The 21,459-nt window shown below is 41.8% G+C and overlaps 1 protein-coding gene across 1 annotated transcript in view; it reads right to left on the reverse strand.

Annotated features, from left to right (window-relative positions):
* Positions 1-672: 672 nt before the first annotated feature.
* Positions 673-21,459, reverse strand: part of LOC138521666 (carcinoembryonic antigen-related cell adhesion molecule 8-like) — a 179,871-nt gene continuing 159,084 nt past the window's right edge. The window contains exon 7 of the mRNA XM_069634663.1: positions 673-1,747. Within this exon, the coding sequence (XP_069490764.1) occupies positions 1,741-1,747 (7 nt within the window). The 3' untranslated portion in view covers positions 673-1,740. The remainder of the gene's footprint in view (positions 1,748-21,459) is intronic.

Consider the following 21,459-nt stretch of genomic DNA (forward strand, 5'->3'; position numbering starts at 1 on the left):
AGAAGGATGAAACTCGGGGGACGATGAGTCTGTTAATATATCCCTGTGTAATGCCCCAATTTATCCACCTTTTGATGTATCCTCTGAGGCAATTCTGAATACAATAAAAGACCTTAAATCCTCGAGAGTCCCGGCCTCTAATGGGCTGGCTAATATGGTAACTAAGCACTACCCAGAATTCTGGACCAATTTATTTTCTGTATTATTTGAAAAGATTCTAACCCAGGGAAGAATCCCCCACTCTTGGCAAACAGCAATTCTCATACCAATTTTTAAAAAGGGCAACCGATTAGATCCCAATAATTACAGGCTTCTCTCTATGTTGGATATAATGCAGAATATAATTGGACTCGTGAATCTTATTATTTTAAGAGTCTAAGTTATAATAAAATTTGAAAGATACTATTGCATGTTTTTTAGGTTTATTTTATCATTAATTGCAATTTTCTTACTGCCAAAGATTTTATGTATAGTATTACTTTGGTATATTATTTCATTTATTTTTTTCTTTTTATCTGTTCTTTTCTTTTTTAGTTTCCTTTGTTTGAAGTGTATATTAATGTGTTATGTGTAAAGTTTGAATTTCTCAAATTAAATCACATTAAAGAATAATTAAATAACCTGAGAAAGCATTTGAACACTTTGCAATATCAACACACGAATAGAATTAGCTCAAGAGTTCTGTGTGTTTTAATTATGACAATGTACATTGTGAATGGTTACAAATGCATGAAATATGAAGCAAAAATAAACTGTCATATAACAGAATACAGAAACATTTATGAGCTGATTCATGAACTGGTTCCTATGAAAAACTCTGCCTTATCTTTCACGTAAACATGGTTCACTAAGAAGCTACTCTGGGAAGTCACTATGAGAAATTACAGTGACTTACTTCGTACAATATCTAGCTAGGTATTGCTCAAAGGGTAGAGAGTTACTTCATTGTGACTAGGCTGTTTTTCTATAGTAAAATACCCAGTGCATTGAGAGACTATAAAATAGATTTCAATTTTAATATGTTGCCTGAATGACTGTCAAATCATGTTATGACCGTGGCATGCACTTAATTAAGCCACCACATGTAACCTATTGAGAGAGTGGATGAAGTTTAGATCAGGGGTAGACCCCATTCTTCACTTCTGTATAACGTTACCAACTTCGTGAAGTTCTATTCAAATGATAAAGATGTTTGTGTAAACTGTACACTATTTTATTAGTCTCATGCAACACTTTTGGAGACTTCCCAAATCTAAAAGCTGAAAAATCAACTTTTGTGTCATTATATCAATATTAATGGGCTTAAATATGCACGTTACAAAAACGTTACTCATTAAGAAAGCATTAATGTAAAGTCTTTATATATATATATATATATATATATATATATATATATATATATATATATATATATATATATATATAACTGGAACGAAAAGGTCCATTTGCTGCGTCAGGGAAAACTTTATCTAGCAATAATATGCCATGAACAGTACAAAAGAAGTGTGAAGAGCAGCCTAGTAACAGTGTGCCAATTCCTTCATGATTCGGTTGTATTTAAAAATAAAATCAGAATGATCTATTGGAAACATGATTTGTTGCATCTGAATCATTCCCAGGAGGAGACATTACAGCTATGAGCTCTTTCTGTGGTCAGCCACATTCCAAGTGTCCGATGATCCAATTATTCATGGCTTTGAATTCTCTCGGCATGCACCCGCACTCCTCTCAAGCATAGTTTCAGCGCCTACAGTGATATTTTTAAAACAAATGATAAAAATATGTTTACAAATGGAATGATCTGATCCTCAATCTAGTATGAATGTAGCTAAAGATATAAACATTTTGAAATGTTCATTTTTGTTATATGGAATGCATCTAAAATAGTCAACAATTTGAATTAAAAGATATTACTAACACATGTAAACCACTGTATGAACTTCAGGAAAATGTAGCAAACTGTTAAATGCTGAGGTTTAGCTTAACATGCACAAATAGTTTCTCAATCACAGAGACGGGACAAAAACACAAACATTACTTGAAATAAAGTCTATAAAGCGCACATGCATTTAATGTAACATGTTGCTATTGTGCAGACAACTCCAAACAAAGACAACGTATGCAATCAAATCTCAGATGCTCATCACATCCACAAAAGTCAACACTTGAATGTTTAAGACAAGCAAGGTGGCGTTATGAATTGGCTATGACATTCTGAAAACATTTGCTGCTTACGTTACTGGTAAAATGAGTAATTTATTCACTTTATTGTACTTTGATCTCACACTTAATATAGCCTCATAAAAGCATTGTAATTTACCAGTTTCAATGAATATTTAAGCCTAAATGCATCTAGAAGTCCAATCAAAACATTTAGCCAGGCTCAAATCCAATGACATATGATTTCTGCTCTGTAGGACAGGTACATATGTGGAAAACAACATTCTCTGTGGCATTGAAAATGAGTAACAAAGCTGGGCTGGCTTTGCATTCCCATAAACCAACAATAGATTAATTATTTCCTGCTATTGCTCTACAGTACATGGCGTTTAGTATTGAGAAATTCATCAAGCTAGCCACCAACAAAGTACAGAAAACCTCATAATATCACTGTCATTTATGGACAGGTTTACATTTCTAAGGTCCCATTTGAAAGATACTTTCAGGCAAAACTATTAGTCATAATATCATTTACTATGAAGTCAATGGGGATATTATGTACAGATATGTAATTACAACTCTAGTGTTAAACGTTCAGGTCTTAATTTTTTCAGAACACTTAAAAAATAGAATTGCAGAAGAAATAAACCAAAGATTGATATGTCCAGTTACACACACAAACGTAAACTTGATACTCTACAGACTATATACAAAAAGCAACTTGAACATGAAGATGCTGGTAAGAGCTCAGTGAGCAGAAATGAGCTTCCTGCATAAGTCTCCAAGGAGCTCTTCACAATTACACAATAATGACTGCTTTCTTTGCAAATGACCTGAACTGAGGAGACATCCATTATACACTGCACTGAAGTTGAAGGTCAGAAGATGTATGATGATGTTCAGATGAGTGAAAATGGCCAATGGAACTGAAGTTGAGTGGGTGCATCAATCGAAAAAAGGCTAATGCATATAACATAATACATCTTAAAGAATGGTATGCCATAAATGAACAAAATGCCTTGCGAATTGCAGAAAAAACCTCCTCAAACACAACCGAATCTGAAATACAGGTAGACTTAATAGCTATTCATCAGAGGTCCACTTAGAAGGTAAGGTTGTCAGAATGGTAGATGCTGATCGACACTACAAGGAAATCTGTTACTCAAAAGATGTTGAAAAGGAAGATATATTGAGTACCTAAAACAATGATATAAAATTAATTATTTTTTTCCAATGAAAGTTTGTTCACATTTTAGCAAATCGAAATAGCATATCAAACATAATCAAAGGTCATGCCATTCTTCATCAGAATTACATCCAACAAATAAGCCAACTCCCATTCCCCAAACACATTGATTATATAGAGCTTAAAAATTAAGGTATATTAAGTTCATCAAAAGGAGGAGGATTGTCACGTTAACATCACACATAAAGCCATTTTGTGCCTTCAACTTCCTGGGGCTCCTAAAACCCATAAAGCAATTTCAGCATATTCCAAGACAGGCAACTAGATGGCGAAAATAGTTAATGCTATTTTCTGCAATACAAGCATCTCCCAAATGTTTGTTAACCACATCAATTGTGTGGGAGGATCAGCGTTGTTCTATAGTCTTGTGTGATGAATCTGGACTATTTGTCCCTTTTTGCGTGGGGGGGGGTGGGGCACTCCCTTTGAGGCTAGGGAGGTGAGCTCGCTCAGCAAGTCCCTCCTTAGGGGTCTGGGCAAGTGGGACCCCACTGGGAGTGACTCCCCTCCTGGGGACAAGGACTCCCATTCTGGTAAGGAACTCTGTCCAGAACACGTTGCCTGCCAACATGGGCATCGGAAAGACTGTTGTTACTTCTCTTTTGTCAGTGACATTTCTTCAAACACTTTGGGCCTCATTCCGAGGTGGGCGCAACGGGATTACCGGCACCGGTAAGGACCCCGGTGCCGGTAATCACTTTGCGCCCTATTCCGAGGTCCCTTTGCGGCCCCGTCCTTAACGCCTGGTTTTACCAGGCGTTATGGACGGGACCCGCAAAGGGACTTCAGAGCTAATAACGGTGCCGCAATTTGCGGTACCATTATTAGCACCTTCCCATTGAGCCCTGTGGGGGCTGAAATGGGAATGGGGAATGGCTTTTTCAATGGGGATTTACCGGTCCCGCAAAGGTCAGACTAGACCGGTAAGTCCCCATTGAACGAGGGCGGACACGGTACCAGTATTGGTGCTAGTCATGGCGCTAATAGCACCATGACTAGCACCAACCTTGGAATGAGGCCCTTTGACTTCAGGTAATTCTGGATCCCGTCTGAACGCCATCAAAATGGAACGGCACACCCCTTTTGTTTGTGATGACGTACATAAAACCACAAGGAACGTGGAATCAGCATGAAAGAATCCTACGCAGATGCGAGCCTCTGACGGGAGGATCTCCTGCAGGGGCGGAGACATGCTAGACCAAGGGGCCAGCGGTAACATGTAGAGTGAGTGAGTTGATAGCAAGATACCAGAAGGCTGGCGTTCTGGCCGGCAAAGAAGCCAGAGGTCGGGATCAAGACAGAGACGTTCAAGCGACTTTCTTGACTGGTGGTGCAACCACATGGAAGCTGCGATGGTCCTGGGGCCCGTTAACTGATGGCGAGACCAGCTCGCAATGGAGGGCAGTGGAAGGGGAGCAAACACTCCCAAAGAAGTAAAGACATTGAGAGGGGTGAACTGGGATATTTGAGGCTTGGAAAGCCACTAGAATTATGGATGCCAAATAAACCTGAGCAGGCGGACACCCTGACATTTATAGCCATGGTTGGGTGGACACAAGGGTTGTGGGAGCCAAGTAAACCCAAACGGGCAGACGTCCCACCAAGGCCCTGCGAACGTAAGCCTGTAAGAGGGCCAGAGGAGTTTGGGGAGCCCAGGAAATATGAAACATAACAAGCAGAACTGGAGAGAGAAAGAACCTGGAGGGTTCCAGTGCATAAGCATAAACCAAGAACATTGTCAAGCACCAAATCCAAAATGGTGGAATTGTACTAAGAAAACCTTTTCTTCCTGGAAAGAACAAATCGTATCGAATTAGGATTTGGCATAGAGAACCTGCAGAGCAGTTGAGGACTGTATTGTGAGACATTGACAAACGTTTAAAATTTCCTAAGAAAGGAATTCATGTGATTGGGCCAGGCACAAGTATAGGACAGATGCTATTGCTCCAGCATCCGTCTTTCTGTTATATTTTTCCTGAGTGGTAGAGCCAGTTAGCTAAATAGGATTTGGACTAGGGGCTATTGATTTTGTACTTTTGATGAGAACCCTTACTTCTAATTTGCTAGGCAGGGAATTCCACTGATATAAATAGGGCAAGATAGGTGTTTTTTATTATTCTTTAAATAAACACCCTTGAACAAGTCACACTGTAGTCCAACTCCTTCTTCTGGTTCACCACATTGGGTACACACCATCTATCGGCCATGTAAATGGTTAAGATTAGTCTAGGGATATCATTGTATTGTTGATCAGAATATTTTATTTTGGGCACTGGAGTTGTTCTAGGAAATAGAGGCTAAGGTTGAGATGATGAATCTACAGAGAAATAGCCCTGTTTCTTGTGGAGTAGTCAGAAATTAGGTACTGTTCATTCCTGGGGAATTATGTCTAAGTAAGACTGACACATCCAAACCCTCTTCTAGAAAAATTCCGATCTGGTCTTCAGAATGAGTATTTATTCAAAGGTTAGTCCACAACATAAACAATTCAGAAGAGGAAATTGTTCAAAGAATCTGTTCCACAGAGTTAGGATATGATATCACATGGCATTTATAATGAGCCTGTACACAAGTGTTACTAGGCGCGACAAGACAAGGAGGGGGAAACAGAGGGAGGACAATAACAACAAACTTGCTAGGCTCTGTGTCATTCAGATTGTGCAAGCGCAGGGAAGTGGAAGGGGAGAAGTGCTGGTGGGGTGGTGCAAGTAACTTAATAAGTGCAGCTAGCGGGTGGCTCATAAGTGCAGAAGAAGGGACTGTAGGGATGCATATACAGAACATATGTACTGTGAGAGCCCAGAGGCAGTCCCAGGGTAACTGGGCATGCAGGAGCCTGGGCAAAAGTTCGTAGGGTAGCCAGGTGACCGGTGCATGGAGCAGTCGGAACATCAGCAGGGGAGCGGAAGTGAAAAGGAAGGACTTGAGTTGCTTCCGGATCCAGAGGTGGTTCTGCTCAAGTTTAAGAGAGGCAGGGAGCCTGTTCCAGATGGAGGCCACAGCTGAAGAGCGAGATCTGCCCCCAACTCTTTGCTTGGAAAAGCGTCTGGCCCTCAGAGAGTTAGAAGTGGATGAGCGGAGAGCTTGAGAAGGGAGATGTTTAGGAAGAGAGAGTTGGAGGTAGTGTGGTCCCAGTCCCCAGAAAGCCTTGTGGACGATGCAAAGGGTCTTGTACTTGTTCCTTGCCACCCCAGGGAGCCAGTGGAGAGATTTCAGAGCTGGAGAGATACAATCACTGGGCTTGAGGCCAAGGACAAGTCTTGCAGTCCTGTTCTGGATAAATTGTAGAGGTTGGAGAGTAGAGGCAGGCAGATTTAGAAAGAGGCTGTTGCAGTAGTCCAACCTAGAGAGGACCAGAGCTCTGGAGACAGTGAACTTCTGGGGGAAAGTGAGGAAAGGAAGGATACCTCTGAGTGGGTGCAGCTGATAGTTTGACCTCTTAGAGACGTCAGAGATGTGAGCAGAGAAGGAGAGGGTGGAGTTGAAGACGACACCAAGGTTCTTATCCTCAAAGGTTGGAGCAGGAAGAGGGCCCAGAGTGGGAGGCTAGAGAGAGAGAGGAAAGTCTTACTGGCATTAAGGCAGAGATAATTAGCGGCACAACATTCCTGAATTGCGTCCAGACAACTGGTATAAGAGAAGGGCAATAGGTGGCTGTGGGGAGCCTGAAAGAGAGATGGGTGTCATCGCATTAACACTGAAACTTGGCACAGAAAGTAGTGATGCAGTGGGCAAAAGGTGCCAGGTAGTGGTTGAAAAGCCAAGGAGAAAGGTTAGACCCATGGGGAACACCACATGTAGAGAGAGAGATAGAAGAGAGGAAAGACCCCAGTTGGACCTGAGAGGGTGGGTAATTGAGAAAGGAGCTCAGCCAGGCCAGGGCCTGATCAGTGATACCAAGATTATCATGGAAGTGATTGAGCAGGATGGCATAAATGACCATATCAAAAGTAGAAAACAGATTGAGGAGAATGAGGACAGAAGGAAGGTTAGAGTTCCAACAGTTCATTCCAAAATGGAGTAGCCTACAATACAACTCGATCTGAAGAAACACAGCCTATAGTCCAATTCGTAGTCATAAGGGAAACATGAAATTAACAGGTAGGGTAACAACAAGGTGCTGGTTGGGAAGCAAACACATGAGAAGCAGGCACTAGAAGAAATGTATCACTAGACAGGAGAGACGGAAAACACAATCAAAGATAACTTCAGTGAAAGGGGAAAGGCAAACAGAAGCCTGAAAAGACTTCCAAACAGTGTTCAAGATTGCAGCGGGCCAAGAGTCCATTAAGGGGCAGGGCAGCTTCCACTTTGTGGCTTTCAACGTGACTCACATGGTTCACATCACTGCAAAGCCAGCCAGGAGGTTTAGTCTGTTCAGCACACATTGGATTTGAGCTGCACTCCCCATCTTCCTGCATTTGCATGGATATCAAGGGGCGTCTTACACCATAAGGTGTGAGATGCAAGAGCGATTTGTAGAGGAGCAGACGTATAAATCAACAGGAGATCCTACCCCCTGCCTCCCCTGTATTGGAGACATGGGACTGTGCCCTCTCTCACACCAGCTATTGTACCACTAATGCAGCAAGTATTTGGAAGATGGTATCCATTAAGACAACTGCATCAAATGTATCCTTAAATTGATGACGGCCTACAGGAGGAGATCCCTGAAGGAATATAAGATGGAGATAAGAAGATTGACTGATGACGTCTTAAGGAAGTGTGCAAGAAGTCCTGAAATACTGAATGACGACAATGTATGAATCCTCAAGGAGAAATGATGCAGTTAAGAATCAAGTTAACCTTAAAAGGTGTAAAAGAAGATTACACGTTAGAGGTTCTGGCGAAATCAGAAACATGATGAATATACAGACGCTGAAACACAAGGTAGATCAAGTTATCATATAGGCTAGTTACAAGTAGTAAACAGAATGCAGGCAAAGCCACCATTGTACAGAACTGTACATTGGCATCATAAAATAATTAAGACCATGGAGAGAAAATTATTATTTGTGTCTCAGTATAATAGCGGATTGGTGGAGCTGCGTTCTGAGGCTGTCTAGCCCGAAGTTAAGATCTGAGAAGTCAAGATCAGCTATTTACACTGAAGAAGAATATGTATGCGGAGGATGAATCTTCTCACGTTAAGGAACTCGAAAGAACACAAAGGATGACAAGTCTTAATGTATTAAAGAGATTAATAAGCTTGCAAAATGAGTAGAATTGTGATCTCCTGTCATGTGAGACAAGGCTGAAAATAGGGCTTGAACTTGGCATTCCAGACACGATAGCAAGTGCCCTCACTCCCGTTGCATTCTGAGGACAAGAATACTCTGCAAGGCCAAGCACGAAGAGAATTTCATGGCAGAAGGCATGAGCGATGAGAGATGTTGGGCTAATTGGGCGGTAGGGCAGCTTCATGTCCTATCTCCCTACACCTGGGTCTTGGCTTACATGCTGCTAAATGAACCAAATGTTCCAGACATGGCACAAGCATGCCAAACCAATTGTATTAGTCTGTATAACGAAGGACCTTAAAGATTGAGAAACCAAAGAAACACTGTGTAACTGTTTTTTCTTAAATTACATGTTTGAAGAGGTAGGCATAAACTGTCCACCTTATCAACGATAGCCAATAACAATCCTAGCTCCTATATGATTGTATATGTCGATGTGTCCCTTAACCAATCCCGACCCTTGATGGGCTTTTACTATTGCCACGTAGGATGATGTCATTATGACACACAAAAAACAAAAAGAGTGTGTAATTGTATTTTTTGCATAAATTGCTGAGAGAATGAGCGTCCGTCCGTTGATGTTCGTTGTAATCTTCCCGTTTTAGATCATTTCTAATAAAACATCAGCTTGCCATCTTCTTGAGTTTGTCCGGTTATTTGGACTCAGAATTATTGTGGTGTAATCCCATCCAGTAACAGAAGCACGTTTCCAAGGGCAAAAGCTCATGTGGTAGCAGAGGATGGTTTCAGATCTCAACTAGTTTAGCTTCAGAGTTTTGGACGATCAGGCATCCTCTGCCATTAGCTGGAAGATCGCTGAGTTTCCTGTGTAGAGACGGCCGATAGACATGAACTTGCAAGAAGAACCAAGGCAGTGGGCAGGTCGCTCTTTGAAGCAATCCCTCCTTGGTTTCCATGGACACTCCTCAGACAGAAGGCAAAGTGGTCGGATTGGAGGAGGAGTCGATACCGATGGCATCTAGTCGATTAAACAGGTGTAAGTAGACTAAGGGAAAGGGCGGTAGTGCGATACGTTATGAAAATAATTTGGGAAACAGGAATTTTGTGTGGATAAAGGAACGCTGAAGTAATCAAATTTTAAGGGAGATAGAAGAAGACGTCTCAAATTCCAGTTGGAATATTAAGAGAGAGGATACACAGTCAGGATCATGGAAGGTGATGTATTATGGGGTAATATATTTGAAGTCGAAGGATGTATACCTCTTACTATAAATTGATTAGAGGGAATAGGGAAGGTGATCAGGTGGGGTTATTAATATGTATTGTATTGTTATTTTGATTGTTATTTGATGTATGAGGTTTTGAAAAGTGTTACAATTGTGGAATTTGGAAATCAAGTTGTTTTGTGTAAAGTGTAGCAAACAATTGACATCAGTCAGAAGATAGATAGGGCCAGTTAGAAGACAGATAGGTTGTTAATAGAAAAGATAATTGAGCTGTGATCGATGGTACTTGCTCATATTTATTGTCTTTGAGATCAAAAGTGGTGAGCAATAAGCTTTGAGATTAGTAGAGATAATTACATATAACAAGGTAACAATTTGGTAAGTATCGACAGTTGATTGAGGCTTTCCATTATGGAGGACACTCCTCTTATGCACCTCTGTAAAACATTACAGCGACATGCGCCCAAGCTTAAACAGTACAGTGTGGAATGGGTAAAGGGCACAGCTGATAAAAATGTTCATGCCATGACCACAAGGGGGATCATTGACAAAGGCAGTACTACAACACATGACCACATATGTGCACGCTGCCTACACAGGAATTAAATTAGAGAAAAAACTGGCAGTTTTACAATGCTGGAAAATGTATCAAGAGGAGAAAGAAGACCCACCCCAGGAGGAGTGGTTGCTTAACCAGCATAAAGATGAGGGCACTCCGCTTGCACCTAAAAATGTAGACACATAGGAGACAGTATTTGATCCCTTAAAAGAATTAAAAGCAGCAGCGGGGTATAGTAACCCAATATATGAACTCCTCGCTTATAGTAGTGATGACAATCTAGAAGAGAGTAAAAAGAAGGAAGTCAAGTGTAGATCCATACGAGATAAAGATGAACGAAGTGTGAGATCGAATATATCATCAGATATAGACAAGGATATTAAGAGATGGAAAGGAGAGAAGAATAGGGCCGATGAGGTAACGCTTGTGCAGAACAAATGGATGGGAGGAAATATATTGCTCAAGTTAGATGGGAAAAGCATTGAGGAGGTTAGACAAAAGACGAGCAAGAGAAGAGGGATAGAGAACAAGAACTGCGGTTTAGGGAGGATCAGCAAGGAAGGAAAAATAGGGAATGACAGGAAAGCTATATAGCGAAGAACAAGAGAAACGTGAAAAGCGGGCAGAGGAACAAAGAAAGTATGAAAGACAGAAGAAAGAAAAGGACCAGCACAAAGACAAACAGTTGCAATCACCCCTGAATTGGATAAACAAGAAATCAGTCCCAGTTATGGGAAGAGGTACACACAGTGTCCATTGTTAGAAAAGGGAGGGGCATGACCACAATATATTCCATGGCCCCAGATGGATAAGGATAACTTAAAATGTAAGTTACCCAGTTTGACTTCCGGGGCTGGAAAATGGATATATGAATTAGAGAAAATGACAGGAGGAAATACGTTGGCCATAGGAGACATACATGATTTACTGGCAACTATTCTTGGAGAGAGAGCTGATGACATTTGGAAAATAGCAGGATATGCGAGTGTGACAGCAAAAAACACGGCGCATGATGGAGCACCATTTAATAATTGTAGGGCGGATGTTTGGAGTGCTCTTAGGGTACAGTATCCCGATACGTCAGACATGGGTGCAATTATGACACATAAGATGAACGAAGACAAAAACCCTATTGCTTATATTCAAGATATTCAAGAGAGATGGCAGTTTGAGATGCATAAGTCTTGGGAAAAAACAGTGGCATTATTCTACCATATTTTGTGTCAAGTATTGCCAGAAAAAATACACAGACAAATGAAAAAACAAGTAGGAATGGAAGCAAAGCCGTGGGCTGAGATACAGTTGACTATTGTGCATCATTGCCAATTGTTACAAGAGAAGAATAAAAAGAAAGATGAGAATAGAAATATTGAGGAAGCAAAGTTAGTTCAGATGAAATTGTCAAAATTTGCTATAGAAGGGACAGTATTGATAAGCGGAAGAGGAATGCAAGAAATAATGTGTGCACTGCAGGTGAATAATGTACACCCAGTGGATGAAAGTGGGCATGGGTCTTGGCCACGAGGTAGAGGTGGAGGTTTTAGAGGAAGAGGCGGTGGATATAGGAACACTCAAGGTGGATATAATGGAGGCTTTTCCAGAGGGCCACCCACAATGTGTCGGAATTGTGGGATAGTAGGGCATATTGCGTATGTGTGTAGAAGCCAAAGAAACATGCAACAGAATGGACAAATTCAAGAGGGGAGCCAGTCATCCAATACCATACAGCACACAAACATGAGAGGGCTACGCCCAGGATCACACATCCGATCAGACACAGGCGCCACAAGCACATGAGGCACAACAGGGGGGGTCTGTGCCTATGTACCCACGGCAAGGACAGTTGCAACAAGCACCCATGCAGACGCAATGGAATGTGAACACAAGACAAGCGCAAACACCTAGGATAGGGGGTGTCACTGTGGTAGGAGGGAATCCTTTTACGGGGACAGGGATGAATGTGTACCCTCAATAGGACAGCTCACAGGGTGACTTGATGTGTTCAGTACTATCAGTAACGCCAGACTCCCAAGAGGAACCAAGGGTCGATGTGACAATAAGAGGCAATCCTTTTCTTTTCTTGTAGACACTGGGGCGACTCGCTATTGTATAAGGGATGGGAAATATCCAATCTGTGGTATTGCCATGAATGCTCTCTGGAGCTACAAATGTAGTTCCTTTTGCTGATAGATTACCTGTTTCTATAGGGGAATGTGACATGTCTGTCCCCTTGTTTTATTCATGACAAACGCTAGTTAACATTCTGGGTAGAGACTTTATAACGAAAGTTAACATGCCAATTTAATTTACGGACCAAGAAATAGTCTTCTCCACTCCAGGAATACACTATTTAAATGTAGGAGAAGGTATACTGGCATTTACAGGGCAAGTGGCCCTGCGAGGAGTCCCGGTAGATCCACAAATCTTTATGTATGGGGTGAGCATTTTATTAACATGGCTACCAGGATTAGTACGGAAACCTGTGAGGATACCTGATGAATTTTTATTTAGACCAAAAGTACCTATTGAGGAGGAAGGAGGACAGATTATTCCCAGAGAATTATAAGCAATGCTTGAAGGAGTAGATGACGAAGGCAGATCATGGAGAACAGTGATAGCTCCTGAGGAGGGATACAGATTGACTGATATAACAGATGAAGATATGTTCAGAGATGAACATATAGATGATGAGCTAGTGTTTTTCAGAAGCATTACATATTGTATGTATAGTGAGAAAAGGGAAGTTGCACAGTGAATGGCACTGATGCAAAAAAGACCAGTGTTCTTTCAGGAAGATGTAGACAAAGTGCCAAGTGTCCTTTGGACTACGGGCTCATATGACGGTGACCTATTGAGGGGAGTAGGGGAGGTTAAAATAAAACTTAAACCAGGAACAATTTTACCTCGAGCAAAACAGTACCCCATGTATCGAGAAGCTGATGAAGGCATGTTTAAGACTATCTCAGCGTTGATGAAACAGGGAATCCTAGTGCCATCAAAATGCCTGTGCAATACTGCACTGTATTGGATTAAAAAATCTAAAGGAGGATCGTGGAGATTTATCCAGGACTTGTGCCCTCTTAATCAGATCTTAGAAGCAGAATTTCCATTAGTTCCGATCCTGTGACAATATTGTGTAGCATCCCAGTTGAGGCATTTCACAGAAAAATTTGTTTTTCTCAATCCCGTCGCACAAAAACTCACAAGATCTTTCTTCCTTTTATGTTCAGACAAAAAAGATCAATACATACATGTTTTCCTCAAGAGTACTGTGAGTCCCCGTGAATTTTTAATAGGATCCTACAGATGGATCTAGGTAACATTGAACTTAAGAGTGTGGAAATTCAGTATGTAAATGACATATTAATCAGTAGCAAAACAGAGGATGCATGTAGACAAGACTCTGTTCAGTTAATGACTGTATAGGCAGTCAAAGGATACAGAGTAGATAAGTAGAAATTACAGTATTTCCAGGAAGAAGTGTTGTATATAGGCCAGTTAATTTCACATGAAGGAAAGAAAGTGACACCTGAAAGAGCTGAGGCTCTCACGAAAACACCAAAGCCAAATACAGTGAGGCAAATACAACAATTTCTGGGCCTATGCAATTATTGTAGGACCTGGGTTTTCGACTACAGAACATTCACATAACCACGTTTGTAAGCACTTAATAAAGCACATGCTGGGAAGGAAAAGATAGAATAGACTGAACAAATGGAGGAAGGATTTGAGGAATTAGAAAAAAAACAATTTGCACAGCTCCAGTTTTGGGAATACCAAATTATAGTGAAGAATTGTATTTGTTTTCACACACCAATGGATCAGTAATTAGCAGTACTCACACAGACGATGGACTTAGATGGAATAGCTCAACTGTAGACTGCGTCACACCTAGATATTTCTAGTGAATACTAGCATGTGCCACACTTAGATTGAATACTCACCTTTTGCCTGCATCACACCTAGATAGAAATGTGAATGTTAGCATGTGCCACACTTAAATGGACTTAGCTGGAATGCTGTAGCTTGCGTCGCACCTAGATAGAAATGTGAATGTTAGCATCTGCCACACTAAGATGGACTTAGATGGAATTGCTCAACTGTAGACTGCATCACACCTAGATAGAAATGTGAATGTTAGCATGTGCCAGACTTAGATTGAATGTTCAACTTTAGCCCGCGTCGCACCTAGATAAAAATGGGAATGTTAGCATGTGCCGCACTTAGACTGAATGCTCATCTTTAGCACCTAGATAGAAATGTGAGTGTTAGCATGTGCCACACTCAGATGGACTTAGATCGAATGCTCAACTGTAACCTGTGTTGCACCTAGATAGAAATGTGAATGTTAGCATGTGCCACACTTAGATGGAATGATTAACTTTAGCCTGCATCACATCTAGATAGGATATTGAAGACTAGCAATTGCCACATTCAGATGGAATGGTGAATGATAGCATGATCCACACTTAGACCGAATTGTAAATGATGGCATTGCCACACTTAGATGCAATTGAGAATGATAGCATGAACCACACTTAGACCGAATTGTGAATGATAGCAATGTCACACTTAGGTGTAATTGAGAATGATCGTATGAACCACACTTAGATGGAATTGTGAATGATAGCATTGCCACACTTAGATGGAATTGAGAATGATAGCAACGCTCTTGTGCTTGATCGCAGGCACTTACTGATAACGACCATACCACACTACGACGCTTACTCTCCTCTATACACCATCATTCAACTAGAACACTGCTGTACTATGACATTCAGTCTAGCTGTTCTCATAATAACTTGACCCCACAAACGCCACATCATCCTAATAAAACACAACTAGCGGAGCACATTCCGGCTAGTTTAAGTGTCTCCACAGGGCTAACGCAGCCAGAACTCAGTCTGGATGTCCACCCTACAAACTGAACACATCCAACTGATTTCCACAGCACCACACTCACTGCTAAGAAGCAGCTATCATGCAACAACCACACCAGCTGCACACATATTCGGTGCACCCACGCACCATACCACACTCTCTCTCTCTCTACTGACTGAACTGTGGTTCCCGAGGGCGTTCAACCTACCAGCGCTTTGAGATCATACCAATGATACATAAGGCACTATATAAATGCAAAATAACATAACATAACAAAGAACAAAACTAAACCAATTGGATTAGTCCATATAACGAAGGACATTATAGCTTGAGAAACCAATGAAACACTGTGTAACTGATTTTTCTTAAATGACATGTTTGAAGAGGTAGGCATACGCTGTCCACTTGATAAAAGACAGCCAATTACAATCCAAGCTCCTATATGATGATATATATCCATGTGTCCCTTAACCAATACTGACCCTTGACAGGTTTTTACTATTGCCACATAGGATCACGTCATCATTATGCAAGAAAAGAGAATATAATTGTGATTTTGCAGAAATCGCTGAGAGAATAAGCGTACGTCCATTGATGTTCGTTGTAACCTCCCTGTTTTAGATAATTGCTAATAAAACAGCAACTTGCCATTTCATCGAGTTTGTCTGTATTTTTTTGGACTCGGAATTATTCTGGTGTAATCCCATCCAGTAACAGAGGCAAATTCCAGGGGCAAAAGCTCAGATTTCCTGGCACTTGCCTGTAATTGTTGGGATCTCAATCTCCCCAAGGTATTGACATTGAGCTTATTTGTCAAATTTGTGAGTGGTGTATAGAGTGGAGTAAAAGTTTGCAAATGTGGCTATTTTCTCTCAGTTGCCACCACTGTCTCATCTTGTGTCTTAGTCTCTGAGAGAATTATTGTTATTTTTCATCTGCAACTATCCAGCCAGCAGAAGCCGAAACATAACTCTCTTTTAAATAAAATGCTGCTTAGACTGCAATAAAATACTTTTCATATTGTTGGTGACAAAGGCATTAAGTGGGACCTTTGTAGCTTTCAGTCTTCTCATAATTGCCAGGGATTGTTTGGCTTTATGATGGGCATTCCAACAGGACAACTGATTTTGGTGATTAGACTCAACCAACAGCTGAGATCTTTTCGTCTCCACTGATAACTGCATAAATATATCCCTCAGAGCTGCCATTATAGTATCCAGGTTGGTAGAGAACGAGGTATCTTCACGGATGTTGTCTTTGAGAAAGTTCCCTACAGTTTATTCCACTGTTTTGTAATTGCAGGTTTTCTCAGTTAATAGTTTTCAAGCTGCCACTCCCCACTCACTTCCCTCCTTTTACACAGCGCTAATTCAGTCATAACATAGCTGTGGCCAGACCAAGTTATAGGTCCAATCGAAGCCTCGCTAATACAGTAGGTCAGTCTCGAAGATAAAATCAGTGCATGAGTAAGAGTGCTGTATGTAGGAGTAGGAAGAGAAGTCCAACGGATTTGGAAGTGCACACCCCCATCAATCTATCAGTCCAATTGATTTAAGTTTACACTTCAATTTCACTCTCATGAGCTTGGAAGGGGTGCACCCCTTGTTCTTAGCTCTGTCACACTCTGTCAATCTCAGGGTGCATAACCATATGCATATTCCCTGCTAAAATAATGTTGTCCTGTGAATACACTTCAATAACTTTCAAATTCCATGAGAAACTCTTCCTGTTCATTTTCAGGGGCATACCCAGACAGTATAGTCAGTGGATTCCCCCTCATAAATAAGTAGCAACCTTCTTATGTTTGATTTCCTTGAGTATATCAAATGTGATATCCCTTCTTACAAGTGGTGCCACTCTTGTGTTCTATGATTTGACACAGGCCAAACCATTCTGAGAATACTCCATTGAAGCCAATCTGTGTGTGTGTGTGTCCGTGCAAGAGGAACATTTGTTGTAAATGAACAACTTCAAGGGTAATAAGTCTCAGTTCTAGAAACAGTAGGACACCATTGAGTGGGTTGTTTACCCCCTCATATTCAAAGTATATATTTTAACCATTTGGTTACAGGAGTATCAGCAGAATCAGTCAGTGAGCTCTGAGAGAAATCATCTGAAAGCCACAAAGTGCTGTTTCTTTCATCACTATAAGCATTCTCCATGAATATGCTGGGAATAAACCATGCAAACAACACGTCAGCAAACTCCTTCTGACACTCAATGGTCCAATTAAACAAAACACCTTCTTCGACAGTTCTGTGATGTTTTTACACTTGTCTGCAAAGTGTCTAACAAACTTCGAGTAGTATTTGTCTCAAATCCCTTCGCACTCAACCGATGATGTCCCAGATAGTCTATAGAGATTACACAGAAACAACATTTTTCCTTTGAAAGAGTAAGTCCAACACCGGGCAGGTGAGCCTTAAATAATGCTCCTCTGTATAGTGACAACAGGAAGTTCCCACCATCCCAAACTTCCCTACCACCTATTGCTAAGCACAAACAAACTTATTTCAGCTATCATGTCTCCTAATTCCCACTATATGCCATTCCTCACGTATCCAAAATAAATGACTTATCCACCTTGTGCGCTCTGAGGCCTTTGTGCGAGTTGGCACGTTATACAAAGTAAAAATAAATAAATAAGAAGCATGACTGATGTTGCCCGCCAGCAATCCAATGTCAATTGATCAGCCCTGTATTGAAGAAACTACATCTTCGCTCTGGCTGTATATTCAAACAAATTGCAATGAAGTCAGTGAATAGACTTATTTTATTTCTCGAAGGAGGCTGAGCACTGTCATCCCCTTCTCACTGATTGTGAGGGGATCTCGAAGTAGTCCAACTTATGGCTAGACACCATTCCTGATGCAGGGCTGCTGGATGCGTTCCCCTTCTCATATTGGCCTCTTGCATCTTGTGTTTCCCGTTTCAGAAGGTCTGTCCCCTCCTCCACAGAGAAAACAGTAAACATGAGTTATAAAGTCGCTATCCCTCAGTGCCTTGTCTGCACCGTACCATCTTCCCTTCATATCACATTGCATTAAATAAGCTTGGTTGTCTATACTTGGGTTAGAAAATTGATTCACCAATGTTTCCTCTTGCCCATCCGTGCCCTTGGGATTCATTTCCCATTGTCAGCGAGGCAGGAAAGCTTTGTTCATTATTTATGTTCCGCACTGGCTTTGCTGTTTCTAATAGGATTGCCTATTCTTAGGTATACTTCTGTTTTTTAGGTATATATATTGATATATTACAGGGCCTGCAGTAGTGGCCCTGTAGTTATGGCTAAGTTGCTCAGCTGATAGAAAGAGCACTTTTTGTTTGGGCGGCTTATAACGTTGTCCCCCCTGGAAGAATCCTCACCAAACTGTGCAAATGAAGTCCCCCCTCAGAATGGGTTTCTGAAGTTTGGTACGGTTTCTTCCGGATGGGGGGGGAAGTTATAAGGGGGTCCCAAAATGTGTGGACATCCTCCTAGACCATTTGCTTGCACCTACAGCCCAAACCGCTGGATGGATTTTCACCAAATTTGAACAAGGAGCACCGGCTTGGTCCCGAAAACGTGCTTTTGTAAATTTGGTGTAATTCGTTGAGTATTTCTTTTAAAAATGGCCAAATAGTAGGTACAAAACAATAAGTGATATCTGGGTCCTTATCTGGGGGTCCGCGGACCTCTGACTGGTCAGCTAAAAACATGAGGTGCGTCAAAACCTTTGAAACAGAGCTATGTTGGATTCCCAAACAGCGCCCGTAGTCTGCAGATATTGCAGTAAAAACATATCAAAAAGACAACATTGCACTTGTCAAACAAATGAAACTATTTCTGGGGAGGTGAGAAATGATGAGGATGGAATGGGATACGCCATAAAAAGCCAAAAATCTGGTGTTTTTTTCTTATCAGATGTTCAGGGACATCCATGCATATTTCTGCATTGCAGGGTCGGTGAAACGTAGTTTTTGGATGGCTCATAACATTTTTGTCGCCACTCAATGACACTGGGTGAAATTTTGCAATAGCATTTTAGACCTGACCCTGAATGGTTATGCAATGTTTGGTGCTGTTTCGCCAAGATGGGGCAGAATAAGAGGGGGGGGTAAAATATTTGAAAGGCTTATAAATGTGGTGCCGTTTGACAAATCTGCATAAAAGTTTGCAAAAAGATTTTAGACCCAGATTTGAATGATATGATATGACATGGCATTTATGATGCAACTCTACACAAGTGTTTCTAGGTGTGACAAAACAAGGAGGGGGAAACAGAGGGAGGACAAAACAACGATCTTACTAGGCCTTGTGACATTCAGATCGCGCAAGTGCAGGGAAGAGGAAGGGAAGAAGGGCCGAGCGCAAGGGGGAGAAGTGCAGGTCCTTAATAAGTGCAGCCAGCAAGTGGCTCATAGGTGCAGAGAGAAGGGACTGTAGGGTTGCAGATACAGACCATAAGTGCTGGGGGAACCTGGAGGAAGTGCAAGGGCAACTGGACATGTAGGAGCCTGAGCGCAAGTTCAGAAGGTAGCCAGGTGACCAGTGCGTGGAGTAGTCGGGACATCAGCAGGGGAGAGGAAGAGAGAAAGTGGAAGCAAAAAGGAAGGTCTTGCATTGCTTCTGCAACCGGAGGTGGTTCTGCTCAAGTTTGAGAGAGGCAGGGAGGCTGTTCCAGAGGGAGGCCCCAGTCGAAGAGAGAGATCTGCCCCAACTCTCTGCTTGGAAAAGCGTATGACCCTCAGAGAGTTGGAAGTGATTGAGCGGTGAGCTCAAGAAGGGAGATGTTTATGAAGTGATAGTTGGAGCTAGTGCAGTCCCAGGCCCCAGAAAACCTTATGGACGATACTAAGGGTCTTGAACTTGATCCCTGCTGCCACAGAGAGCCAGTGAAGAGATTTCAGAGCTTGAGAGTTACAATCCCTGGGCTTGAGGCCAAGAACAAGTCTCGCAGTCCTGTTCTGGATAAGTTGTAGAGGTCGGAGAGTAGAGGCAGGCATATTTAGAAAGAAGCTGTTGCAGTAGTCCAGCCTCGAGAGGTCCAGAGATTTGGAGACAGTGAGCTTCTGGGGAAAGGTGAGGAAAGGAAGAATAACTCTTAATCCTAAATGGATTTGCAAAGTGTGGTGGAATTTCGCCAAGAGGTGGCAACATTAGAGGGGGGTCTCAACATTTTTAGATGCCTTTTGACGAGTCTGCGCAGATGTTTGCAGAAAGATTATAGACCCAACTTTTAATGTTTGTGCAAAAACTTAATGGATTTTGTCTTTGGGGCTAAGTTGTAGGACTAGTTTTTGTACGTACATTTTGACACTTATCAAAAATAAAACATGGATGGATTTGCAGCAAACACGTGCAAGGAGTATTGGCAGGGACCCAAAATCATGGTTCTCAAATGTGTCCGTGTTTTATTTTTTGAAAAGTGTCCTAATGTAGGTACAAAAAATAGTTATATTCCTTTGGTGACTGAGGTAAAGCTTGTGGCCATGGGCAGTGGCCAGATTATCCGGGTGATGGCCAAAGGCCATGGCCCGGACAAGCTGGCTACTGGCCATGACCACAAGGGACCGGCAATGGGGTTAAAGTGGGCATGGCCACCAGAGACCGGCTATGTGGTAAAGCGTTTTGAAATCTAGATAGGTTTAAATGGGAAAAATAATTCTGCTCCTGGCTACAGCCCAACGTGCTGGACAGAATTGCAGCAAACATTTGTGAGGAGGATCAGCAAGGAGCTCAAAGCATAATTTGCAAATCTGTCCTGTGTTTTATTTGGACTAAAGTGTCAAAATGTAAGTACTAAAACTAGCGATACGACTTTGGTGCATGGACAGTGGGCCTGGCCCTCGACAAGGACAAATGTGTACTCTGATTTGCTTATTGGGGCATGCGCCATGGCCGAAGCCCTAGGTTTGAATGAGAAAAAATATTATGCTTGCGGCTACAGCCTGGAGTGGGGCACTGGATTACAACAAACCTGTGCGAGGAGCATCAGCAAGGACCAGAATGCATGCTTTTGCAAATCTCTCTTGTGTTTTATTTTTTCAAAGTGTCAAAACGTAAGTACAAAATCTAGTGATATAAATTTGGTGCATGGACAGTGGGCCTGGCCGTCGGCAAGGACGAATGCCTACTCTGATTTGTCTATTGGGGAATGTTGCATGGCCGAAGCCCATGCCCCATGGATTGTGGAGACTGGCTCT

Source organism: Ambystoma mexicanum, chromosome 1q (genome assembly GCF_040938575.1).
Source record: "Ambystoma mexicanum isolate Mex_15411 chromosome 1q, UKY_AmexF1_1, whole genome shotgun sequence".
NCBI classification, from domain to species: domain Eukaryota; kingdom Metazoa; phylum Chordata; class Amphibia; order Caudata; family Ambystomatidae; genus Ambystoma; species Ambystoma mexicanum.